Here is a 27,156-nt window from a genome sequence, read left to right on the forward strand (position 1 = left end):
CAAAATTGCTATCTAAATTACAAGTCAAAATTTATATAGCTCTTTTAAAAAAATCAAACTCAGGTCAGAAACTCAAACAGCAATTTTTAGGAGATACACATTTTAGCCAGTATCCAAAGTATTATGGCACTTCAAACACAATAGTTGTTGTTGATTCCTGCTGCCTCCCATCCTCCTGCCTCCTTTTAGGTTTCTACCCCCAGTAGCCTCTTTACCCAGGCTACCTGTGTTCTGTTTTTGCCTCTCAGTCTTTAACATCTCCCCCCACTCCCCATTTTATGGTGGCTCCTTTATGCTATATGACAAACACCCACACCTGTCTATACACGTACACACAAACACACACGCACACACAAACATTAAAAACTAGGAAGCTAAGATCCACATATTAAGAGAGAGAACACAATATTTGTCTTTCTGAACCTGGGTTGCCATGCTTAATAGAATATTTTCTTGTAAACTTCATTTTTTTTATATTAGAATAAAATTCCATTGTGTGTGTGGACCACATCTTCATTTTCCACATGTCTGTTTGCTGGTGGACATCAGGGCTGACTCCATTTCCTTTCTATTGTGAATAGAGCAGCAGTGAACATGGATGTGTTTGGTGTGAATAGAGCAGTAGTGAACATGGATGTGTTTGGTGTGAATAGAGCAGCAGTGAACATGGATGTGTTTGGTGTGAATAGGGCAGCAGTGAACATGGATGTGTTTGGTGTGAATAGAGCAGCAGTGAACATGGATGTGTTTGGTGTGAATAGGGCAGCAGTGAACAAGGATGTGTAGTTGTTTTTTTACTCTTCGCTCTTTGGGGGCCCACCACTCAGCTCCCAAATAAATACACGGAGACTTATTCTTATTTATGAATGCCTGGCCTTAGCTTGACTTGTTTCTAACCAGCTTTTCTTAACTCAAATTATCCCTTCTATCTTTTACCTCTGGGCTTTTACCTTTCTCTATTCTATATACCTTTCTTTCCTTCTTCTTCTTCTTCTTCTTCTTCTTCTTCTTCTTCTTCTTCTTCTTCTTCTTCTTCTTCTTCTTCTTCTCCTTCTTTTGGTTTTTCGAGACAGGGTTTCTCTGTGTAGCTTTGCGCCTTTCCTGGAACTCACTTGGTAGCCCAGGCTGGCCTCGAACTCCCGAGTGCTGGGATTAAAGGTGTGCACCACCACCGCCCGGCTCTTTCTTTCCTTCTTACTCTGTGGCTGGTTGGGTGGCTGGCCCCTGCTGTCCTCTCTCCTCCTTTTCTCGCTCCTCTCTCTTGTTTCTTCTTCTCAAACTATTTATTCTCTCTGCCTGGCAACCCAGCCTCTTTATCTCTCCTGCCTAGCTATTGGCCATTCAGCTCTTTATTAGACCAATCAGGTGTTTTAGACAGGCAAAGTCACACAGCTTTACAGAGTAAACAAATGCAACATAAAAGAATGCAACACATCTTTGCATCATTAAATAAGTATTTCACAGCATAAACAAGTGTAACACATCTTAAACTAATATTCCACAACATGGATGTGTTTGGTGTGTGTTCAAGACTGACATGATTGGGTCAGCAGGTAGTTCTGTTTCTAATTTTTTTTTTGGGGGGGCGGACTGATTACCAAAATGGCTTCCCCAGTTTACACTTCTGCCATCTGTGATTAAACTTCTCCTTCCACACCCTCAAAAGCATTTCTTGTCACTGGTTCTCTTGGTGACAGCCTTTCTGACTGTGTTATGATGAAATCTCAAAGTAGTTTTAATACATATTTCCCTGATAGTTAATGATATCAAACAGTTTAAAAAACATTGGCCATCTCTGTTTCTACTTTAGATAAATATTTCATTAGCCTATTTACTGACTCATAGTGTGTTTGTGTGTGTGTAAGCACACATGTGTGGAAGTGAGGACAACCTTTGAGTGCTGGTTCCTCCCTTTTACCTTGTTTGAGATGGGACCCCTTCACCTAAGTAGTCCAGGCTGGCCTTCCAGCTTCTGGAGATTTCCCATCTCCCCTCCCATCTCCTATAGGGATGCTCTGGGATTCCATATTGAAATGTTTGTGTTTCTGTAGGTGCAGAACAACTTATCATATTCTCGAGGCTGAGCCCATGTGTTTCAGGCAGGTTCTTGGCATGGCAGAGTGGTGGCATGTTCAGTGCATGGTGCACACACGTGTTCAGGACGAGGCTGCAGCAAAGCTGAATGGCCATATGCAGGCGACCACTGCCAGAGACAATGTGGATTCTTGGTGTGCTTGATTTTGAGCACCATACAGGATAATATCCGTAGTCCAAGAAGCTCTGTCTAGAGAAGCCTGCTTACCTTTTTCGGGTCATAGAAACTTGAAAGAATCCACTAAATCTGTTATTGTCCCAGAAAACGGAATTCCTCTTGATTCTGCACCCAAGGGTGTGTGAATACACACAGAAAGTGGTTTTCATACAATTTCAATAGTTTCTATTTGTTTATCTAAAGTTCTAAAACCCTGACTTGACTCCCACACACAGATTCCACAGAGGGAGGGCGGCCAGCCCAGACCTGACTGCGTGCCTCTGAGTTCTTGCAGCCAGTTGCTCTTTCAAATTCCTGTTTCTAAGGCCTAAGTTCTTAAACCTAACATCTTTTGTGATACAATTAGCAGTGGGACCCTAATTAGTGAACTTGTAAATAGCCATTTGGAAGAAGAAACATAAACTTCTGATTTCTTTGCCTACGCTTGGTTCTGTTTGTGTGACTCAGTAAAAACTCAGGGGATCAGGACCCCCATCTTAGGGGCAGGAAGAGTCTGCCACCTTCCCTGTTTCCTCCGCACCACTGCTTCCCCCCCCCCCCCCCCCCCCCCCCCGCCACCCCATGATGCAGTGCATTCTAGTTATTGGCTTTCACAGTACCCAGAGAAGGGAAATATGGCGGGGGAGTTCCTGGCCAAGCTGGTCCGACAAGGAGACTAGCAGGCAGGATTTGACAAACCCAACACCATCTGTTCCCCCTGTTCTAGAGTCATTCAGATCTGGAGCTGTGGCAGGATGGGGTTCTATGGACTAGTGGTGTGTGCCTGTAGCTTGGAGGTGGGTGTCGGTAGCCTGCATGTTGCACTGTCCTGGATTTTCTTGGCTCTGGCATGGATTTGAAAGAGAACGGTCACCAGGCTGTTCGCATACTCACCTCAGCTTCCGCCTGTGTTGTTTCCTGTGGTCAGATTGCCCTCGATTCCAGTCTTCTGCTGTCTCCTTGCTGAAGAGGCGGGTTCTGGGTCCGCACTGGCATTGTCTGGGCTGAGAGTGTGGTGCCGACGTTGCCCTTGCTTCTTGGCTGCGTACTCTTTCTTGGGTGACTATCAGGGTCTCCCAGCTGTTCTTCCTGCCTCCAGTGCTGCTCTCTCCCACCCCTGCACCCAGAATTTCATTCAGAAATTTCTATCTGGAGACCCTCAGAGAACCCCACAACTGGTCAAAATGCAGATAACAACTGACCGGAGAGCACTCATCTGCAACACAGCTCCTACTCCTAAGGCTTAAGGAGCACCAGGGAGGAGGAAGCAAAGGACTGTTAGAGTCAGGGGACCAGGACGTGTCTGCCGAGAGATCGTGTCCTCTGTCTACCTGTGAAATTATAATGACGTAGTCATCTAAGCAAGACCTCCAATGACAACACCAGTGGACAAGTCATCTCACAGGGCCCCACCCCTAGGTGAAGAGCTACAGGCAGTTAATGATTGATGTGTGTGTGAGAGAATTAGTCTTTCCCAGAGAGGAGCCCCCTGAGAGATTATCTACTCCTGAATGGTCAGCCCTAAACACATAGATGTGTGAGCAACATTAATTGGACTCAGTAGGTTGTATTTATACTGTGTGGAAGAAGAGGCCATGAATTTTAGAGGGATTTGTGGGACACAAGAGAATTTCAGGGGGGAGATGGAAGGGTGGAACTGATGTAAATACAGTACTCATGTATGAAATTCTCAGGGAAAACATTCCATCTGTTCTTGTAATTCCCTGTTTAGAACTTCTCAGTGGCATTACCCTTTGGATGAAGCTCCTTTGCATGATGTATAGAGCTCTGCCAGCTACGGCCATGTGCACCTCTCTAGTGTGATGTGTAGAACTCTGCCAGCTACGGCCATGTGCACCTCTCTGGTGTGATGTATAGAGCTCTGCCAGCTACGGCCATGTACACCTCTCTAGCTTCCTTCTTCACCATGTACCCTGTGTCCAGCCACCCCAGCCTTTCACTGTCTCTCAGATACAACATCCTCTTGGATTAGTCCAACATTTAGTCCACATCCACCCTTCCTTTCCACCTTTGCTGTCTCGGGAATGTCTCTTCATCCTGCCCCCCCCCTGCCCCAGATAAATGGTATCTTTCCTGGAAGGCCTCGTTATAGCTCCTAGGTGTGGTCTGTTGTTCCTTCTCTGTGTTTCTGGGACTTAGGATAGCATGGTGTTTAAAGATCCTCAAGTCAGACTCCCTTTCAGCCCACCTCGGCTCTTCAGATGTTGAGTACAAGATGAATGAGCTGCCTTCCCGGGTCTTGTTTTTCACTCTCTGTAGGATGGGGCTGATATCACAGACATCACACACTTCTATGAGGCTTGGAAGAGGCAGGAACTAAAGTGCTTCTCTCAGTGTTTGGCCATAGTTAACACTCAAGGACTAGCTTTTCATGTCCTCATGGTAGTCTGTGCATATGTATAATCCTCTTACAAGACCTGCCCTCCTTCGGGCTGGTGAAGAGTTTCCTCGCCACACCTGGTCCCGGATGCAGTTGTCAGTAAGTGTTGCTGGAGGCCTTGTCTACAGAAACAGGTAACAGAGCACAGAATGCCTCCAGTTGGTTTATGAGTGATGTGAGACCCAAGGTCATCATGACCTGGATGTCTGTGCTGTATCTCTCTGGCGGTTTCCAGGACAACACAGGAAGCAGATTGGCCACAGGTGCCAAATTCGTGTCCTTTCTGTTCTGTTGGGAACTCTAGGTGACATGTCTGAGAGCAAGGCCAAGAAGGTTGAAATCAAGGATGTGGATGGGCAGACTCTCAGCAAGCTGATTGATTACATCTACACCGCGGAGATCGAGGTGACCGAAGAGAATGTGCAGGTAATCTCCGCATGGCGCATGTGCCGCACACTCCGCACCCGTCATTACCCCTCGCAGCTCCTCCGGGTCATGAAAGAGAAAACCAAGCCACTTTAGCTGGGTCCCATGGCCAACCAGTGGGCCAGCTGGCCCTCCATGTCTCTGTCTGGCGTAAGTGGCTATGCTTTTCAGCGCTGGGTCACATGGTACCTTTGCATGAGCCAAACCCAGGAGGGAGGAGTTTTTAGCTCATGCTGTGTTTAGGTTATGATGGAGGAACCAGAAGCTCGGTGACCCTTCTTCTCTCCAGGTTGCCCTTTTGTCCCAGGGAATGTGAGGCTGTTAATGTTTCTTGTCTTTTAGCATCAGTCAGGTAAAGAGCTAGCATGAGGGTGGCATCTCAGCCAGTGTGGTTGTGACTACTGTGTGTGTCTGCCTTTCCCCTCTCTCAGTCCTGCCTGGCCCTCAGTCATCTGAAGCCTGGGAAAGAGGAGTCAGTGCAGAACAAGAGGACCCAAGAGAGGACACCCATCTTGTGCTCCAGTTGGGGAGATAACTGGGGAGGTACTCTTGGCCTCCACAGATCATGGGACTAAACAGATAAGGATCCATTCGTTTGCTCTTACTATTTAACAAGAGTAATGGAATATATGTGATCGGAAGGGTTATTGTTGTTGTTGTTTAGTTTTGTTTTGTGGTGGTGGTTCTGTTTTTTGCACAAAGCCACCTTATTTACTTGAGGCTAACACCTCTTTAGTGATCAAGGTATTCATTTTCCTTATCAAAAACACCACACTTCCAGACTGGAGCTGTCTGAGAGGCTGAACTGCTAATTGCTTATTCTTTTAATTCAGTCCCAGTGTTCCCACTACCGGTCACACCCTTTGTTGGGCACTGTAGCTGTGACAGCCCTGGTCCCGTGGTGTCCTTAGTGCAGGGGTGAGGACAGACATCCACCAAGCAAACACACAAGTCACATCTGTGCACAGTCCCTTGCCGTGAGAGAGGATGCCAAGGGACACTGTTTGCGTGAAGGAAGACCCTTTTTTAGAGTTGAGCTTCAAGCTGAGGATGTGGGAAGAGTGGCAGGCTGAAGGGGGCTATTGGGGGTCGGGGTGCAGGTAGGCGGAGAGAGTGACGCACACTGATTGTCCCTGCAAGGCCTGCTGCGCCACAGGAAGGTGTCCTGGCTTCCATAGTTACTACAATGATTCCAATTATCCCATACATATGAATATGTGTCTCACTGTCTTGAGTGGCCTGGAACTCAGAGATCTGCCTGTCTCTCCTCCTGAGCTGGGATTAAAGGGATGAGCCATCATGCCTGGCTCAAAATAAATTTATACACGATAAAATGTATAATTCGGATCATTAGAAAAGGCTCTGTTGTGGTCCTTACTTCCTAAGATGATAACAGCAACGAGGTGTTAATAAATAATCATTTAATATTAAGGTATTAATTTATAAATAAAAGTAATAGGGGATCAGCCAGTAAAAAGATCATCTTTACAACTCTGGTCTAACCCAGTGCTGATTTCTCTGGCTCACAGGCACATTATGTGAAGGCGGATGCCAGGGGGTACCAGAGCCAGAGAGCTCTGCAGAGAGCGGCTTTGTCCAGGAGGGCGGGGTGGGGGAAGGGCAGAGTGAAGGGGTGCAGTTGGGAGGACGAGTGGGAACAGAGGCCTATGGGGTTAGTGGGGGGACAGCCCGGCAGCCTGCCACTGCTCCTACGCCCTTACTTCAGCTCTCCTCCTCCCCCGTGTGACTGCGGTGGTGGGGGGCGGGTAGCCGTTCAGTCTGTGTGCTTCCCGCCTGCCTACCGGAGCCTCCCCCCCCCCCCCCGCCAGGTTCAGTCTCCTCCCCAGAGCGCAGGTGGTAAGAGTACTCATTCTGTAGGTGTTCACAAACTGACTATGCTCCGACCCAAGTCACTCCATCTCTCTGTGCCTTCTTTTCTCAAAGTGTTTTCATTTCATCAGTGTGGGCATGATAATATCATCTAATCTGATAGAGCTGGTGTGAGGAGTAACCATGTTGACATGACCGCTTCAGAGTGGGACCCGGCACACGGTGTAGATTATTACTTAAAACAGGGAGCTGTGATGCCATTACAATACGCAGAAGGCATTGGATGCTGATGGGGACTGAGGACAGGTAGCTAGGTAGCCAGGTAGGGAGTAGGAACCGTGGTAAAGGGTGGGGGGCTAACCCCATCTGATCTAGAAGTGTCTGGCAATTCCCCCAAGTAGGAGCATAGTTTGGGATTCCTCCTGGGTATGCCCAGAATGCTTGGCATGGACAGAGGCCTGGACCAGGCACCAGCAATTCTTCTGAGAAGGGCCTTTGGGCTATCTTTCCAGTAGCTAGGGGAGAAAAGCAAAGCACCATCTAGAAGGCACAAGGCCGTGGACTGACTAGGACCTTCTCCCTTGTGCTGGGCTGTCCACCTCCATTGGATCCGTCATTCAGCACCTCTCTTTTGAGCGACTACCCTGTAGTGGCAGACAGTGTCTGCAAAGAAGTTGCTGTGACAGGCTGCTTCCTCAAGGGACAGCTGCTCTGTGGGCAGAGACAGATGGCGGGCCTGGTGGAGGCATCCAGGAGGAAGCAGCCACTGCTGCCTGATGGGGATAAGCAGGGCAGACCACACTCAGGAAATGTTTGGGCAAACTTTGTAGGAAGAGGGGGTGGTCTGGCTTGCCTCTTCTGTCCTTGTGCCCCTCCCCTTCCCCAGGCTGTGAGTCTCCTGAGGGACCTCCCGTCTGGGATTGGACCTTCCCTCCCCAGTCACATCCCATGTGGCTCTCCCATGGTGGAGGTGGCAACAGTTGTGCCTGACACTGATGCCGTAAGAACCCAGGCTACGCCAGTCCCTCACTTCACCCTCACTGGCACCTCCCAGGAGACTAACACCATCCCTGTTTGCAGCTAATGCACAGAAGGACTTAGTAACCTGGGTCATGTGGAGTAAGTGGAGTGGGTACCTGACCCCGCCCCCTCTGACTAACCTTTGTGGAGGTGAGTGACCTGAGCCTTGGTGTCTGCTCCCCGTGGTTGAGTGTAATCAAAACCGACGTCGCTGTGACTCTGAGACTGCCATAAGCGCGTCACTCGGTCATTCTCACAAGCTGTTATGGCACTGCTGTGACCATGACCACTGTGCTGTTGAGACTGAGAGACATAGGCCATTGTCCTCAGCCACATGGCCAGTAAGTGGAGACACCCTTCACCTGGCGCTCTGGCTGCCCTTCACCTGACACTCTGGCCGCCCTTCACCTGGCACTCTGGCCGCCCTTCACCTGGCACTCTGGCCGCCCTTCACCTGGTGCTCTGGCTGCCCTTCACCTGACACTCTGGCCACCCTTCACCTGGTGCTCTGGCTGCCCTTCACCTGGCGCTCTGGCATGCTCTCCTTGGTGTCTGGCCCTGCACCCCCACACCCCCAGATGCAGTTCCAGGACTAGGTGCTTTCTGAGGCAGGGCATTTCCTCTTGTTTTTGCAAAAGGAAGCGAAGCCCGTGACGGGATATCCTCTGCTGTGTTTTCACATTATCAGAGGGAGAGAAAAAACAAGACGGGCCCAGCCCATGAAAAATGGAGGGTTGGCCATTTGCAACTCGAGGGGAACCTGTAAACTCTTCTCCATGGGCCTTTTCAGGGTCTTAGGAAGGAGGTGGGAAAGGCAAACAGGAGCTTGACCCAGGGTAATCTTCCACGCTGATAGGTAGTTCCTGCTGACTCTTTCCAGGTCTTGGCCTTCTGTCCCCTCAGTGGCCAAGTGGTCCATCCTATGGCTCTACCCCCGCAGTCCGCTTCAATGCAGAGAATGGAGCTGGGCTCGGGAAGTAGAGAAGAGGAAATGCTCAAGTCCTGCAGATGTGGAAGACGGGGCCAGTCAGTCACCTCATACATGTTTCCCCGTGTGTGTGTGTGTGTGTGTGTGTGTGTGTGTGTGTGTGTGTGTGCATCCGTCCTTGTCTGATGTGGCCCCAGTTTATCCCTGAGCAACAGTGCATGGGAGACTGCTAATCTCTTGGTCTCCCCCTCCTCTCCTTCGATATCCTGACCACCTCCTCCACTTCCCTTCCTGTCCTGAGTGAACGAAGTGGGGTGGGGGAGAAAAGGGCCTTTGAGTGTGAAATCAAAGAGTGTGGGAGCCGTCAGAGAAACCGCTAGCCCCGTGCATTGTGGGAAGCCAGTTCAAGGTGCTCAGGTGGGAGTGGGCGGAGCAAGACGAGGGTGTGGGAGTGGGAGTGGGCGGAGCAAGACGAGGGTGTGGGAGTGGGAGTGGGCCGAGCAAGACGAGGGTGTGGGAGTGGGCGTGGGCTCCCGAATGGCGGAGTCTCATTAGTTTTTGTGTCCGAAGTGTGTTTTGTGAACAGGAGGGAAGCTGATAGCTGTGTGGGTAGTTTGCCCACGGAAGGGTGAGGTGCGAAGAGTGTAAGCTAACATGTGCCCAGGAAATAATTCATAATTTATTATTTTTCTCGAGCTGGTTGTCATGAGCTTGGAAACTAAAGCAGTAAACCATGCTTTCTTCCTGGAGAGAAGGAGGGGGAGGGGGAGCCTCCCTGTGTCTCTGGCATGGTCTTGCTGGAGCTTGGCAGGGATGCAGTCTGGGGATAGACAGGAATCTCAGTCACCTTGAGACTCACTGGTAAGATGTAACCCCCGTCCTAGCATGGATACATGCCCCAGGGTGCCTAGAAATGAGGGGTCCCCCGGGACTTGTTCTAAAACTAGCAGGGTCAGACAGAGCAGGGTGATTGGCCAAGGGGCTGTCGGGGGGCACTTGGTGTCGAGCTTTCCATTCCCAGTGTGTGTTCAGCAAGAATGGCTAACAGGCCTCCACCTCACTGGCAGGCACAAACTAATCTGGTCTTGGAATCTGTGTGGCCAGGCTGAGCGGTCCACAGGTTAATTGAGTTTTCCAGTTTATGGTTGCTTAGTGGGCGGAGGCTGCGTGCGGGGGATGGCGCTCCGGCGCTTAGATTTGGGCTGTAGTTGAGTTCACCTGTGTTTTAAAACTCTGAGGTGAAGGAGATTTTTATCTTTATCTTCTTCAGGAATGAATCAGTGGGTCAGAAAACGCCAAGGACACTGTGCTAATTTAGCTCAGCCTTGCGGGGACACAGTGGCGGCAGGCAGGCTGGGGGGTGGAGGAGTGGCCTTTCCAGGGAGAAGGTGAAGCTGTAGGTGGACAGAGCTCTCCCTGTAGCGAGGAGGTGCCTGCTCCGTCCACACACAGTGGGCTCTTGGGTGGGCCATTGGTGCATTTGGGGAGGGATGCTGAATGGGGTCCGACCGTCCTTCCACAGCATTGGAGGTCCTGTGACGTCCCTCAGTCCTGTCAGACCAGGACAGTTGGCTACTCTTTGTGAAAGGCCAAGGCCTGGGGATGATCAGTAGGACATTGTTTTGGGCCTAAGCACATAGAGGTGAAGGGAGGATATATGGAGGGCGCAGAGATGTTTTGGGAGAAGATCAGTATCCAGCATTTAAATTAGATATATGATATATGATATATGTGTATATATATGGCCACAGCTGCATACATGCCTGTTGCCATGTCTTCCTAGGCAAGTCATTGTGGATGGGAACAGCTGGAGTTGGTCTGGCTCAGCCTCTCCCTGAGAACTGGGGGAAGAGCTGGGAGGAAGGACCTGGGATCAGGGAATTGCTACGAGGAACTAGTGCTGGGCTCTACAAGTTACAGAATCTTAAATCAATGCTCTGTGGCTTTCCCTCTGAGTTTCCTTTTGGTAAATTATTCTGGCTACCGCCTCTTCCACAGAGTGAGTTGGACAGCAGAGTTCGGGGGGCATGACTTTTATCTTGTTTTTATGATCTAGAGGGCAAGTTTGGGCAGCCGTGGGAAGCTTGACAGGGGTTGGTAGTGAGCACCCAGCCGACCTGCTCAATCCAGTCTCCCCTGGTTCTTAGGAAAAACATTGCAGTACACACTCAGGCAAGAACTATTCTGTTTTCCATGATGCAGAATAAGTAAGTGTCCTGTGACTTTTAAAAAGAAAACCCAGCTCCCCTCTCGGTCAGTTGATAAGCACCATAAAAGCAAGATCTGGTCGTTTTGCTTACTATTGAATCTTAGAGCCCTGACCAGTGCCTGACATGTAGACACTCAGCAGGTAGATAGAGAATGAGGCAGTGGACAACGCATTAAGTACCTTTCTGAGTGAGGACAGCACACGGAAGTTTGCAGGGAAGTGGTCCCCAGACTTGTCTAGCTAGAGAAGCATGTGAGGGAGCCTTAAACATCTCCCCATGCCCAGGTCATACTGTTGTGTGACACTATTCCAGGGGAGAGGCAAATAAACACCTCTTCACCCTAGCTAGGGAACCGACTGTGGACCAAATTACAGATGCCACCGCAGTCTAACTTGGTAAACCAATGAGTTTTATTGGGGCTACTTACAGGGATATTGGTGAAGGGTCACTTACAGGAGCAAAAATGACTCAAAGACAGCTGCATCACCAAAGCCCACCCCAGCAAGGGTGGCAACTCACAAAGAGATCTGGAGCACACTGCGGAATCTAGTCAGCTCAACAGGTTGGAGAGTGTCCTTTGCATGTAGCTCAGTTGGTCTGAAGCTCGGCTGGTCTCCTCTTCCTCCAGCAGCTCAGCTTGCCAGAGAGTGTCTGTCCCCAGTCCTTATGCATGTACCAGCCTGGGGAGGGAGAGCCTATGGAGCTGGTGGGTTTCAGGGACTTCCTGAAGCGGTTGGGTTGCTTGCTCCCTTAGCTTAAGAGCCTCCAGGAAGGGTAGGATGTTTCTCCTCCCCTTAGACCACCCTGCTGTTTTACCTCCCCATAGACAAGACATCTGTGTCATAACAAGCTTTCCTCCAGGATGGAAGGTTTTCATTTCAGAAGAAACCACACCAACAGCTCACACTATCGGAATCTTTAAATGGGACACCCAGGCATCAGGATTTGCAATTCTCTGGGTTATGCTGGTGTATACAACAAGCATATGGAGCCTGTGTGTGTGCTGTACAAGTGTTAGACGTGTGCTGCACACGTGCACACATTTTGTCACATAGGTGTGGCTCCTGGCCCGGCAGGTAGAAGGTGGCTTGTGTTCTTAGTAATGAATCAGGGCAGCCCACCTTCCTGCTGAACTTAAACCTGCACTTTACTAAGGTTCTGGGATGGAGACCATCCTGGAGACTTTACAGGAGAAAATGGTACTGATACTCCACCCTTGGGTGCGACTTTAAGGGCAGGGTAGCAGAAAATGAGACTGCAAAGCAGGCTGGGAAGTTTGGACTAGTCAGTGAGAGGGCAGTGGAGAGCCATGAGGAAATCTTGAGTATAAGGCCACAGAAACATGATGGGGAGAGTGATTTTGGGGGATGAGCTCCTTCCGAGGGACGGGAGTCTCAGAGTGTTACCTTCTCTTGCAGGTGCTGCTTCCGGCAGCCAGCTTGCTGCAGCTCATGGACGTTCGGCAGAACTGCTGCGACTTCCTGCAGTCTCAGTTGCATCCCACCAACTGCCTGGGCATCCGTGCATTTGCAGACGTGCACACTTGCACGGACCTCCTGCAGCAGGCTAACGCCTATGCAGGTAAGGCAGGGCAGCCTGCATCTCCTCTGCACTCCTGGACTTGGTCGCCTGGCCTGTTGAGGACCCTCAGAGGTTTTGAGACGTGGTTTCTATTGCAGAGCAGCTCTGATCTGGTTAGGGAGACAAAACACAGATAGTTAACCGTGGACAGGTTTCGCTCACTGCCAAGTGGAATGTGGTTAATTTGTACATGGATGGTATAGCCAGCAGAGAAAGGTCTGAGAAGACTTGGGAGCGTGTGTCAGTGTGTGTGTGAGAGAGTATGAGAGTGTGAGTGTGTATATGAGTATGGGAGTGTGGATGTGTGAACTTGTGTATGTATGGGTTTGTATGAATTTGTGTGTTTGCATGTGTATATGTGTGTGTATGCATGTGTATGAATATTTGTGTGTGTGTGTGTGTGTGTGTGTGTGTGTGTGTGTGTGTGTTTTGCATAAACTGAGCTTAGGGTTGAAATAGATCTTTTTTGTTTAAGACACATTTTCTTTGGTCAAATGGTTCTATGTAGATGATATTGGAAGTTAAATACATTCTGGGCTCCTGGTGATTAATAAGTATCCTCTTTATACACTGTCTTGTTTTCTAGACTCACTGATTTTTAAGTCTGAATGGAATTGAGTGCAAGATGGGTGTGGTATTGGAGAAATTATTTTGGCCACTCCACGTAGTTAAAAGGATATTTATTTGATGGCGTAACTCACAAATTAAGTAATGGGTAGGTCGCAGGGTCTGGGGAAGGTGTAATGCAGTCCAGCGGTGTTCTCCGGAGCTCTACACAGTCAATCTGCACTGGTCAGCGTCCCGGCACCGAGAGAGCGCCCAGAGCGAGCGCTGGCCCATCCAGCTCTCGGGTCCCCAGGCGCCTCCCCTCGCCCGCCTCGTAGGCGTGACAGTTGCCAGAGTCTCAATGGGGGTTGGAACTTCCAGAACCAAGCTGGAATAGCTACCCACTACAGTGTGGTGTCACACATCTGTGATTCAGCACTGCAGAGGCAGGAGGATCACCATAAGTTCATGGCCAATATGAGCTACAAGATGAAACCCCATGTCAAAACCAAACCCAAAGTAAACAAATCAACCAGCCAACCCCCAAAGGAGAATGAAAATGCAGAGTCAGATTCACTTTAAAGCTAGTTCATCTGGGGCTGGAGAGACAGCTCAGCAGTCCAGAGTACATGCTGCTCTTGCAGAGGGCCCAAGTGGACTTCCCAACACCTGTGTTGGTGCCACACATACTTTAACTCCAGCTCAAGGGATCTGATGCCCTCTTCTGGTCTCCAGCATGCTTGCACTCACATGCACATACCCACATGCAGACACATAATTAGACAAAAATTTAAACAAAAAGCCATTTCATGTGCTGGCTTCCTCCATTTACCTCATAAAATTGTGAACACTGTGAATTTTAAATTTATTTGTTTTGGATTCATGAGATGACTTCTTCAGGAGAGTAAGATCAGGCCTTCACAGACTTTCTTTCCTTCTTACTGTCTTACCCACGCTTCATCATCTATCTTCCTCACAACTGAGCCACTCAGTTATTACAATGAGGTGTTTTAACCAGAAAAATGTTTGTGAACATCAGAAAGGCAGCAACTGTCTTGTTCTTTAGTACGTGTGCGCAACTAGACAGCAGGATGAGCCTCAGTCTGACAACACTGTCCCTTCGAGAGAGCTTGTCATCCTGGTGTTTGTGTGGAGTCTTGGGGGGAGTATGCATGAAAATAACGGTGCAGTCCACCACGTTTAGCAAGACACTTTCCCTCACCGTTCATTGCAGCAAACGGAAAGTTAACTAGGAAATGGGTCTGGCCATTTTAACTGCTAGGCTTGTCCACAGTGCCCTCTTTGTCTATCAGTGAAAAGCTTTATTTTGTCCCACACGCTGCTGAATACTGCCATGCCTGCTTCTGTTCTGCTTCCTCTCTAGCCAGGACCTTGGAAATGAGCTGAGGACCTGCAGTCAGCCCTGTGTGGCATCAGTCCGTGTCCATGAGATGACAAGCAAGTGCCCAGTTTCCTTTTGTTCTCTAATCAGCCCCTTGGCACAGAGGTGCACATGACCAATGGCCACAGACTGTCGCTCCTCACTGTTCAGGCGCATATGACCAATGGTTAAGATGGCCTTGAAGCTGACCACCGTGAAGGACCTCTCTAGTAGCCCGGTTCTCAGTCCTGTTGGCTGTGAGCCTGAGCTCCCTGCTTGTCATCTGTCCACTTGTGTTCTCCTTTCTCTGCCTTTTCTCTCCAGCAAGGGTCCCCAAGTGGATGAGGCCACTTTCCTGGAGGATGTTGTTCAGGTTTTACTTAGCAGGAGCCGGGCCGGGATAAGCATCTGCATACATGCAGTCCCACTCTAAGCATTTATCAGTGTAGCAAAGATACGGCACTGAGCTGCTTGCACGTCTGATCCCTTCTTCCTCGTCTCCTTCACCAGCCCCTCTGCGAGCCCACCTAGCATGTGCAGGAATATGAGTGCCGTGTTTTCTTCATCCCCTCTTGCCCTGGTTGATGATAAGCCTGATCTGTGGGGGGATGGAGACCACGCATCTCGCTGGTGCTCCCTGGTCCTGATGCTGTCAAAGTGATCGGCCTCTGGCAGCAGTGCAGGTGCACACATGTCTGTCCGTAAGAGCCCAGTGAATTTCCTTTGCTGGTATTTATTGGGCTTTTACTTTGGTCCCCCCATGTGAAGCACTTCATGGACATCCTGGTTGAACGCATACAATCATTGATGAAACCAAAGTCCAAAGAGACGAGATGTAGCTAGTAAGGGCAGGGATGGAATTCAAACCCAGGGCTGATGTTTGCAGCTGTTGTCTCCCACAGCTTCCAGTTTGAGCACAAGGGTAGCTGCATGAGCCATCAGGGGGGAGTGCAGGTAGCTGGTGGACCTAGCCCTTTGAAATGGTGTGCTTGGTAGCCTGTGTCATGGAGTTACCAAATTCCAGCATCTAAGAGTGTAGACAGACAGACAGACAGCTGATGCTAGGATAGAGTTACAGCCATCTTGGGGTTGGGAAAGTGCAACATGGACGTCTTCTTCTCTTCCTGGTTGCACCATATCCCCACAGCCACACAGAGGTTGTCCCCTCACTGCATGAGTGACCGTTCCTGTGTTCCATGGCTCAGTTAGCAGGCGTGGGAGACATGGAGTCTGGGGTGCAGGCCTGTGACCATCTCTCAGATGGCCTTCAGCTCTGAACAAGAGGCAGGTCATGTTTTTAAGGTACAGCTAATCAGAGGTCAGAGACACAATGGGAAGACAGCGGGAGGGAAGTGACGGAAGACTGCTGTGTTCAGAGAGGGGTTAGGATGAGGATGGTGTGTGGGGTGGGGTGGGCCTTCTCCATTTTGTTGATTTTTATCTCTGGCCTCAGATGGGGCATGGTACTCTCGGATACTCCCGCTTCTTGAGACAGATCTTTCCCTTTACTTTGTTGCACTGTGAATTTGGATATATAGAACCTACTAGGGTCACATACAAGGAACAATGTTGGGTCTATGGTCACATGCCTTCTAGAAGGGAATCTGCCCTGAATTACAAGGTGTTTTCAGGCCAACATTGCAAGAAAACCCTTTGGGTCAGATCCAGGAGTCAACACTGCTGGCTGAGTGACTCTGGCCTGTCTCCTCTGTGATGGGGATGATACACCTTACTGTTTCAGGATGGTGAGGGATGACAAGTAGCAGGAGGAGATGTCCTGTAGCAGACGCCCCTGAGATAGTGTTCTGGATCCCCCATGACATACCCATCTGCTGCCCTGAGGGATCCTCAGAGCCAGTTCCAGGCTGTGAACACTAGAACTCATGGCAACTGACCTCTGGTTTTCAAACCATGTGCACATTGGGGAAGGGGACCAGTTCAAAGCTCCTGATTTGTGGTTTCCTTTATTTGGAAACACAGGCAGGTGGATTTGTGGTCCCTCATCTCCTTTCCACTGTCTCTAGCCGACCGGGCTCTGCCTTCACTTGTCTGCCGCCCCAGCTTGTCGCTGAACACGGTTTTTTTCCTAACAGATGGTTACTATTTCAACTTTAACACAAAACTTACGATCATTCCAGGAAAGCAGACTGGCAGAAAGACCGTGAGAGGCAGGACAGTTCCACTCAGAGCGAAGTTCGGGCAGTGCCTTTGTGTGTCTCCTCTCGGAGGCATCAGGAGCTCCTACATTGCACATACATGTTTCATGGACTGGAGAGATGGCTCAGTCATGAAGAACACTGGCTGCTCTTCTAGAGGACCCTGGTTCTGTGCCTGGCATCCATGGTGGCTCACAGCCATCTGTAACTCCAGTTCCGGGGGATCTGATATCCCCTTCTTTTTGACCTCCAAGGGCACCAGGCACTCATGTGGTGCATAGACATACATGCTGGCAAACACTCATGAACATAAAATAATAAAAAAAATGCTCCCTTGGTTATAAAGTTTCTTAGCAGGTTCTGGGCAGTTTCCCATATCTACAGTTACATTTCTATACCTATACTAAACTTCATAAAATATATACTACTGTATGAGGCAAGTTATTTTCCTGTCCGTCAAAAGTGAAAGTATGAAAGCCCGCCCGCCAGTCTCCTGCCTTCTCTGAAGGGGTCAGGGGAAAATATCAGATATAGCTATAGGATGTATATATATGTGTTTTAACTAACACAGACACATTCTGTACCCATTGTACTTTAAATTTTTTTTTTTTTCGAGACAGGGTTTCTCTGTGTAGCTTTGCACCTTTTCCTGGAACTCACTTGGTAGCCCAGGCTGGCCTCACAGAGATCCGCCTGCCTCTGCCTCCCGAGTGCTGGGATTAAAGGCGTGCGCCGCCGCCGCCGCCGCCGCCGCCGCCGCCGCCACCACCACCGCCCGGCTGTACTTTAAATTTTTTGACATGTTATTTTATATGTTTGGATGTATGTCTGTGTACCTTGTGTATGCCTAGTGCCCATGGAGGCCAGAAGAGGGCATTGGATCTCCTAGAACTGGAGTTACAGGCAGTTGTGACCCAGGTCCTCTGGAAGAGCATCCATTGCTCTTGACTCATGATGCACCATGCCAGCACCTACCCATTATGCTTTTATTTGATTTATTACAAAATCTTAGAATTATGTCCAGATTCTTGAGTAAGGCTGTCCATTTTAATATGTGTGTGTATGTGTGTGTGTGTGTGTGTGTATGTGTGTGTGTGTGTGTGTGTGTGAGATATGGGTATGGTATACTTAACTAGTACTCTGTCGAGGGATATTAATGCTTCCACTTTTACTTTTACAGAACATACTTCAGTGAGCATTAAATATTTTTACATTTATTTTATTTTGGTTGGGGGTCCTGGGTTCCATGGTACATGCAGAAGTTAGAGAACAACTCATGGGAGTCAGTTTTCACCTTTGACCCTGTGTGTTCTGGAGATTGAACTCAGGTTGTAGGACTTGACCACACCTACTTGCTTGCTGGCCCTCAGTGAAGTAAGCATTCTTACTCATAATATTTTGGAGTATACTTGGCAGAATATAATCTTGGTAGCATAATGGGACTAGAGAAAATGTACATTTAAACTGATGTGGCTGGAGATACAGTATAGTGGTAAGTACTTGCCTAGTGTGTGTGGACCCTGAGTTTGATTCCCAATTCTACATACATGGACAGACAGATACTGTCAAGATTTTCTCTTTTTAAACAAAGAAGAAGAAAATAAAAAGCCGGCTCTTGCTTTCTGATAAGTCTCCAGCCTTCCAGGTGAGAGGAGAACTTGGTGTGTGTGTGTGTGTGTGTGTGTGTGTGTGTGTGTGTGTGTGTGTGTGTGGGTTGGGGGGGCACCACCTCTTTATTCAGCGGACTGTTTGCTTCCCGTTTGGAATGACCCAAGCTCCTGCAGCTTAGCCGTCCTTCCTGCTTCCTCTGGGTCCAGTTTGACTCGCAGGGTGACGAGCCGTGACTTTTGCTCTGATGCTGCTGTGTTTATTCTGAGTGGGAGGAGAGTGGGTCCACATTTAGAAGTTGTCTGCTCAGACCTCTGCCCTCAGCTGACAGTATCCCAGTCCTTGTGGGCAGCTGGAGGCTGGAAAAGGTCAAGTTTTGCACACTCTGTTTCTTATCCCTCGTAATTGTGCCTGACTGCTTAATCTTTAACCTCAGAGGCCGGGGCCGGGTTATGAGGACTTTGTTGTTTGGTAGTTAGAGGCCCATGAGCCTGGGCCATCAGTGGAGCTGCTTAGGGGATTTTAATGGGACCTTATTAAGGCAATGGCAATTAAAATTCTTTGGGTATGTTGTTTACATCAACCTGCCAAAGCTGAGCTGAAACCCTCCAGCCACGGATGGAAAAGCCATTTAATTTCATGTGCTCATCAAGAGCAATGCCCCCCCTTGATTGATTAGGTCATTGGTGGAGTGAAGTAATTAAATCAAGAGCAGATAAGTTTTGCAAAGCATTTAAACAAGTGAATCCCTGGCCCGGCGAGGGATTCTTATGACTGGCTGCACCCAATGTGCCATGAGGAGGAGATGATGGTGTTGGTGGGAACGTTAGTGTTCTGAACACTTGCTGTGTCCCAGATACACTGTCCCAAGAGCACTGACGACTGGGCAGTTTTGAGAAGCCCACGGCAGTGTGTGTGGGTGTGCATGCACATGTGCCTGAGTGTGGGCACCTGAGAGAGTAAGAGGAGCACACATGTTTCCCTTGGAGGGAACATGAGACACAGGCTATACAGAGAATGTTTCCTACCTCCTGTGGGGAGAGTGGAAGAAATATCTGGAGTCTGAGGGCTCCTGGCTCTGCCCTTCTGGGGAGAGGTCAGGGGGAGCTCTGTTATTTCCCTGTGGAAGCCTCACTTTCTCCTCGGAGCAGAGAAACTGTGAGGCTGAAAAACAAATCCTGACTCAGGAAAGCTGACCGCTGTTCTTCAAACACAGAACATTAAGGAACTGTGGGGTGTGGGGGGGCACCTGGGCAGTTCTTCTAAAGCGTTCCCTCCCTGCCACGTGCTTTGACTCTGTTCAAGCCCTTTTGTGTCCACCGGGACTCCCAGTGCCTGTGTTCAGTAGCTCAGTTCCTGGACATTCCTCATTGGCCCTGGGGTTTGGGGGGTTCATGTCACCTCTAAAATCAAAGAAGTCACAGATGGGTTATGAATTCCTTTGTTCTGAGCTCAGAGTGGTCCAGAGCAAAGGTCTGGTTCATTTCATCCCTTTAAGAAAAGGCTGGTTAGAGCTCGCTGGGGAGGTGGCTCTGAGCCTGTGTCTTAAGCCACCCTAAACAACATGATGGAAGCAAGATAATAATTGTAGATACAACTAGTTGGTTTGGGCACTGAGAGGTTAGCTCTGAGCAAGGTGGATTTGGTGTTTGCCCTCATGAGTTCCCCAGTGTCTGTATTGTCGAAAGATCTCATATGGTAAAGCAGGGGAATGGGGATATGGAAGTGATGGCATTTCCCTGTTTCGGGGGAACCTTTGGGAACATGGGTGAATATGCTTGTCGACTGAAGTTTCTTGGTCCTGCCTGGGCCCACGATCCAGACAAATCTTTCCCACCTACAGTCCTTCAGCCACTTATAAAATAATCACTCAGAGGCTTATATATTAATTACAAACTGGTCTACAGCTCAGGCTTCTTGTTAGCTAGCTCTTTCATCTTAAATTAACTCATTTCTATTTCTATTAATCTATATCTTGCCACGTGGCCATGGTATTATCAGCAGCTGGCATGTTGCTCCTTGGGCGTCGGGCTGGCTTCTGCCCTGACCCTACCCTCATCTCTCGGTATCTATCTTGGATTTCCTGACTGGCTCTTATCCTGCCTTAGCATAGGCCAAAACAGCTTCTTTATTAACCAATAGTAGCAACACATATTCATAGTGTGCAGAAAGACCATCCCACAGCATATACTTTATCTAGCCTGGTGGGCAGGGAAAGGTCTTAATTCAGAGGTGATCTTAGTTACTTTCCTGTCACTGTGAGCAGACACTAAGGCATAGGCAGCTTCTAGAAGAAAGAGCTTATTTGACTTACGGTTCCAGAAGTTAACTGTCCGTGATGGCAGAGGTGGCAGGTGATAGTTTCTATCTTGAACCTCAAACAGAAAGCAGGGAGAGCACACTGTGAACAGTGCATGGCTTCTGAAACCTCACAGCCCACCCCCAGCGACATGCTTCCTCCATCAAGGCCACACCTCCCAAACCCACCCAAGTAGTTCTACCAACCGAGGACCAAGTATTCAGATGCCCAAGAACATGGGGGTGGGGAGACATCTCATGCAAACCACTGCAGAGGTTATACCTAAATTCTGATCCCAGGACTGGCTCCACAATGCTTAGAACACTATCTTTTGTGTTTTGTTAGTTTTTGTTTTTGTTTTTTGGGACAGGATTTCTCTGTATAACTGTCCTGGCTGTCCTGGAACTCACTTTGTAGACCAGGCTGGCCTTGAACTCACAGAGATCTGTCTGCCTCTGCCTCCCGAGTGCTGGGATTAAAGGAGTGCCCCACCATGTCCAGCTGAACACTATTCTAAGATTACTGTTTTCCCTTTAAAAACAGTTCTTTGTATTCATATTCTTTGCCTCTGTTTCCCTATGTGTGCCCCTCCCCCATCTGTCTCTATCACATCTAAGAGGGGAGTTTAGGGTTTTCTGGCATCTGTAGTTAATTTTATCTAATGGCCTGCTCAGGTTAGCTTTTTAAATTTATCTTTCTTATGTGTGTGGGTGTTTTGCCTGCATGTATGTCTGTGCACCATGAGCATGCAGTGCCCATGGCGGCCAGAAGAGGGCATCAGATCCCGGGAACTGGAGTTACAGACAGTTGAGTGCTGAACCAGACCCTCTGGAAGAGCAGCCAGTGCTCTCAGGCTCTTAGTCATCTCTCCAGCCCTAGGACTGCTTTTATCTTAAAGACCAAGACACTCCCAGGACATTTGTTACTGTAATCAGACTGTCTTGGCTTCAAAATCTGGCTTTACATTTACTGTTGTGTGAACTTGAGCAGGAGACATAGGCTTTCTGAGTCTCTGTTTTGTCTCTAAAGTAGAGAGATTGCCATTCACTTTGTCAGGACTTTGGAGAAGATTAAATGGCTCTCTCTCTCTCTCTCTCTCTCTGCATATAAATATATATATATTTCCCAGCGCAGTGTTAGCTATAATTAGGAAATGTCTCATTCAACCTTCTCCAGGCCTTCTTCATGGAAAAGACCCAACTATGCCCCCAGAGAAAGCCCTTTCAACATTGAGATAAGCACATGTGTTGCTTGGCATGGGGGAAGTCTGGAAGTTACACGGAGACCCTGTCTTGTCCATAAATTCTCATCCATACGGACAGAAACACACAAATGGTTTCATTAGCCAGCTCTTGGGATGCAAACAGTGTTTGTTATTGATAGTAAGGGCTGGTTAATTAGAATGGCAGTCAGGCCCTTGGTTCTGTTGCTTCCTTTTTATCTGTTATTCCTCTTAGGGAAATAGGAAACCAATGACAATGAAGGTTGTACTTTATTATTGGAGGGTCACCCTCACTGGGCTGGGCCAGGGTCGCAGGGCTCTGTGTCTCTGTATGAGCATCTCTCCTCCAAGACCCAGCTCTCCTTGGCATCTCCCATGGATGACAGGGTCCCCTATGTAGTGTGTGGCATGGGATGAAGGAAACAGAGCCTGGGGCCTCCCTAGGCTCTGTGCTACGTCCTCTGCACATTCGCTAATTTTCCCCGCGGTTCTGCTGTTTTGATATCTGAGGCGACTCTTCTGGAGGAAGCACTCAGCCACAGTCCTCAGCCCAGAGTCCTCTGTTATCAACAAAGGAGAAGCGGGCTGGAGGGATGACTTAAGGAAATGGGGCAGTCATGGCCACCAGCTTGAGACTGGGATCATTTGGTGACAACATACCTGTTTGTAGGCATCAGCTTGGTTCTCTTGACTTTTCTAGAAACCGCATTTGGTACACCACATGCTAACAGTTATGTAGTGCTTGGAGGGTCTCAATAAGTGCGAGTTTGGATATTTGGTTATTTTAATGCTCATAATACTTTTATGAGATATTCTATGAAAAGCTGAGAAAATAGTAGCCTTGGGAGATTGAATATTTGTATGACTAGAAAGTTTGCTGAATTCAATGGAATTAAATTTGATGTCTGAGACCTTTCAGGACCACCACACCACCATCTCAGAGGGTGCCCCACAGCTGTGGACAGACATCCCTGTCAGAGTGGGACTGCCCACGCCTGGATCTGTGGTGGGGAACACACTGATAAGCTTCATTTCTAGTGAGTGCTTAAGGAATCCAAAGTAGACTAATACATGTTGTTGGTTTTGAGCCTTAAAATAAAACCTAGTTCAAGTGTTTTGGTTATATTTTATCAAGGAAGAGCCCAAAGTTGGAAAAAGTGACCGTGAGGTGAGCCCGGGCCTCCTCGTAAGTGAGGCTCTTGCCACGTCCTGCATCAATACATTAAATCAGCTGGTGTCGCTGTGCATGCCTGCCCTTGGGAGCCTGAGACAGGAGGATTGAAAGATTGAGACCAACCTGGGATACATAGTGAGGACCTGTGTCAAAACAACCACATCAGAAAACAACCAGCAGCAACAATGAAACCTACGAATGAAGTAAATATACAAAGGACCAAAATAAAAAAGATATAAAATACACCTCAAAACAAAGCAAACAAAAGTCGGGCAACTGTTAAAATAGAAGATGACTCTCCGGAAAATGCCTCCCGGAAGCAGAGTGGGTGCTTTCTTGAGGATTGAGGAAGGGGGTTAACAGTCTTCTGGGGACACCCTCCTTCTCAGGAAGCTGAGTTTGGCGCCACATCTTGTTCTTGATTTTTTTTAAATCTTGTTGTTTCTTTTTAAAATTAAAAAAAAAAATTGAATCTGTTTGCTGGTGTGTACATCCGTGCACCACATGCATGCAGTGCCCACAAATCCAGGAAGAACACACAGCATGGCACTCCCCCAAGCCCAGGTCCCCTGGAACTGGAGGTGCAGGTGGCTGTGAGCTACCATGTGGTGCTAGGAGCTGAACCCAGGTCCTTTGCAGGAGAAGCCAGTGCTCTAACCACTGAGACGCCTCGCATGCCTCTTAAGCCCATTGTTTCTAAAGTGTTGCTAATGGAAAGGGGACTCTGGGCTGAATATCTCCTCAGACTGAATAAATAGTACACGTCCACTCCCTTCCTCTTTACTTCCCATCCTTCCCTCTTTTCTTCTGTTTCTCCCCCTCTTTTCCCTTCCCTTCCCTTCCCTTCCCTTCCCTTCCCTTCCCTTCCCTTCCTTCCTTCCCTTCCCTTCCTTCCCTTCCCTTCCCTTCCCTTCCCTTCCCTTCCCTTCCTTCCCTTCCCATCCCTTCCCTTCCCATCCCTCCCCTCCCCTCCCCTCCCCTCCCTCCCCTCCCCTCCCCTCCCTCCCCTCCCTCCCCTCCCCTCCCCTCCCTCCCTCCCTCCCCTTCCCCCTTTCAAACGCACTTTTATTCCCCCTTCTTATCTTAAGGCCTCAAGGGGCACAGCATCACATAGGCTCTGTGGCACTTAGAAGAAAGTTGCTTCCAATTTTGCCACAAAATGTGGTGCTGTGACCATGGGCATGAGTCACTTTCCTCTGGATTCCCCTAGCATTCTGTTTGCTCCCAGGAGTCAGGGATTGTTCTCTGGTTTGTATGCACAAGTGCATCTCTTGCTCAGTTGGAACTCAGTTTCATCTCCAGCACAAGCACCTTCAGTTTCAAGAAGAGATCTCTGCTTACCTGCCTCCCGAGACTCAGCTTACAGCTATTGGAACAGCCTTGCTTGTGCATCGCGTCCCAGGCCTCTCAGGGGAGGCGACAGACAGTTCTCCTCCCCACCACCCTCGGCTCTTTTTTCTCATCCTCTGCACTTGTCCTGGGACCCTGGGTCCCAGCCTTGGATGAGAAGTGCTGCTCACTCCCCTTGTGCCCTCCCACAGACACCACATTGTGGGTGGCCTTCTAAGGGGGTTCCTTCAGGGCAGAGAAGCAGCCCCCTGCTGCAGGAAGGGAACTAGGCTGAAACCCCACACCACTCCTCAGGGTAGCAGGCTGTCCTCTGCCTTCGTTTATCTCTGGGGTTTCTGGTTTGTTTCCAAATCCAGGAAGAACACACAGCATGGCACTCCCCCAAGCCCAGGCCCTTTTGGCTTCAGGTACTTCAGGGAGCTTTATTTTTCCCCAGCACAGACATTTGCTCCTTTACCTCCTGTTCTCATCATGCTTTTCTGGTTTCCATTTGTCATGTTTTGGCAACCAAAGCCAAATGTAAGACAGTCAGAGGCCAGCTGTGCTGATCTGTAAGCTCTCCTGGAACCTAAAAGCCAAAGCTCAGAGAAGCAAAGGCTGACAGTTCCCCCTCACCAAGGGTCTGACTTCCAGGTTGTCCTGTGTAACATCGCTGAGTTCCAGGTAGGCAGTCACGACCACAGTGACGTCATTAGGCTGACCAGGATTACCTTTTATCGGGGGGGGAGAAAAGAAAAAAATGTTTATAAATCCGTATCTAAGAATAAAATATTAACATTTGGGTAATCCAGATGAAGGTAGGCATTCATACCGGAACTCACTAGATCTGAAATTTTCTCAATCTAAAATTAAAATGAGTTTTGTAAGCTCCGTGGTCATGAGCACTCACTGTTCTTACAGAGGACCTGGGCTGGGATGTCACCACTCACATGGTGGCTTACAATGGCCTATAAATCCCGTTCCAGGGATCTGATGCTCTCTTCTGAGCTTTATGGGCTCCCGCATGCATGTGGTACACATGCATATATCCAGGTATACACACACACACACACACACACACACACACACACACACACACACACACACATTAAAAAAACTAATGATAGCCGGGCAGTGGTGGTGGCACACGCCTTTAATCCCAGCACTCAGGAGGCAGAGGGAGGCGAATCTCTGTGAGTTCGAGGCCAGCCTGGTCTACAGGACAGCCAAGGATACACAGAGAAACCTTGTCTCGAAAAACTAAACTAAACCAAACCAAACAAAAAAACGCTCATGTTTGAGTAAGCTCTTTTTCAGTTTTTAATGAGAAGATGACAAATGTGGGAGGATTTAATATGCTCCAATTCTCTTTGGCATCATGCAGTTTTCCCAGGGTCGTAGCCTCCTAAGGCTGGAGGAGGCATCAGCCAGACTGGGCAGCTCCTGTGGGGAATGGGAGGTGCACCCGTTAGAGTAATTCAAGAGGCTGCCGCGCTGGGGGGCCACGGGATGAGGGGTTGGTGAGAGAGCTGAGGTGGAGCAAACCTAGGGTCCGTGGGAGGTCTTGGGAGCCTCAGAGGGCCTACACTGAAACGTGCCCTCTGGGTAAATTTACATGGGAAAAGCTGGCAAGCACTTCCAGATCCGCTCTCATCATGAAACCCACAGAAATGAAGTCGGCCCAAGGATACAAGTCACAAACGGCAAAGCTAGGCCTGTACCTAGGCCTTCTTTCTGAAGTGGGTGGCATTTCAGTGAACACAGCGCTCTGAAAGATGGCCCAGGAAAACGTCGGCCCAGACTCCCTCTTGTGCTCTCCTTCTGTGGCCCTCAGGCCTGTGGGGTTTGTCTTGCCTCAGCTGCCCCCAGATTCTCCTTCTCTTGACAGCTCCCCAGGCTGGCTGCTGTGGACAGTTCCCAGGGTTCATGCAGCCAACCTGTTGGCACCGGGATGAACACTGAGCCGGACATCGCTGGCAGCGACTCTCACTAGAACAGGCTCAGTTTGGGGCTAGGAGGAGAGATGCTGCCTCCTGACTTCAGAATGTCGATGTCCACAAGAACCCAGAGACTGTTCTGAACGGCTGCTATGTGGCTGAGCTGCAGTGTCCTGTGCCTGGACAGCGAGGGAGCTCACTTACCTAAGCGGGTCCCCGCGAGGCTCTGCTACAAGGCTGTGTCAGCCTCACAGAGCGTGGACGAAATATAAACGCAGATCTCTGCCCCACTTCCGTCTCCATCATTGTTCAGGACAAGATAACACAGGACTGTGGTGATATTTATCATCTAACAAATAAAGCTTGCCTGAAGATCAGAGGACAGAGCCAGCCCAGAGTTAAACATAGAGGTCAGGCAGTGGTGGCACACACCTTTAATCCCAGCACTCGGGAGGCAGAGATCCATCTGTGAGTTCAAGGCCACTCTAGACTACAGGAGATTCATCCGGTCTAAAAGAAACAGAGCCAGGCAGTGGTAGCACACGCTTTTAATCCCAGCACTTGAGATTTCATGCCTTTGTTACCAGTATTTGGGAAGCACACATGCCATTAATCCCAGCACTAGGAAGGTTGAGATAGGAACTGAAATGGCTGGGCAGAGAAAGACAAATAAGAGGCGCAAGGAGACCGGAACTAGAGAGCCTTTTGGCTGAGGACTCAGAGGCATTCAGTCTGAGGATTCCTGGAGACAGGATCTCACCTCCCTTTCGGCCTGAGCATTCTGTAGTGGTGAGGAGTTTCTGCAGTGGCTTGTTCCTTGGTCTCTCTGACCTTTCAGCATTTACCCCAGTATCTGT

The 27,156-nt window shown here is 49.0% G+C and overlaps 1 protein-coding gene across 1 annotated transcript in view; it reads left to right on the forward strand.

Moving 5' to 3' along the window:
• The window catches only part of Klhl3 (kelch like family member 3), a 119,621-nt gene that overhangs the window by 39,983 nt on the left and 52,482 nt on the right, over positions 1-27,156 (forward strand). The window contains exons 4-5 of the mRNA XM_028863293.2: positions 4,957-5,078; positions 12,485-12,647. Coding sequence (XP_028719126.1) covers positions 4,957-5,078; positions 12,485-12,647 — 285 coding nt within the window. The remainder of the gene's footprint in view (positions 1-4,956; positions 5,079-12,484; positions 12,648-27,156) is intronic.

The sequence above is a fragment of the Peromyscus leucopus genome, chromosome 5, assembly GCF_004664715.2.
Source record: "Peromyscus leucopus breed LL Stock chromosome 5, UCI_PerLeu_2.1, whole genome shotgun sequence".
NCBI classification, from domain to species: domain Eukaryota; kingdom Metazoa; phylum Chordata; class Mammalia; order Rodentia; family Cricetidae; genus Peromyscus; species Peromyscus leucopus.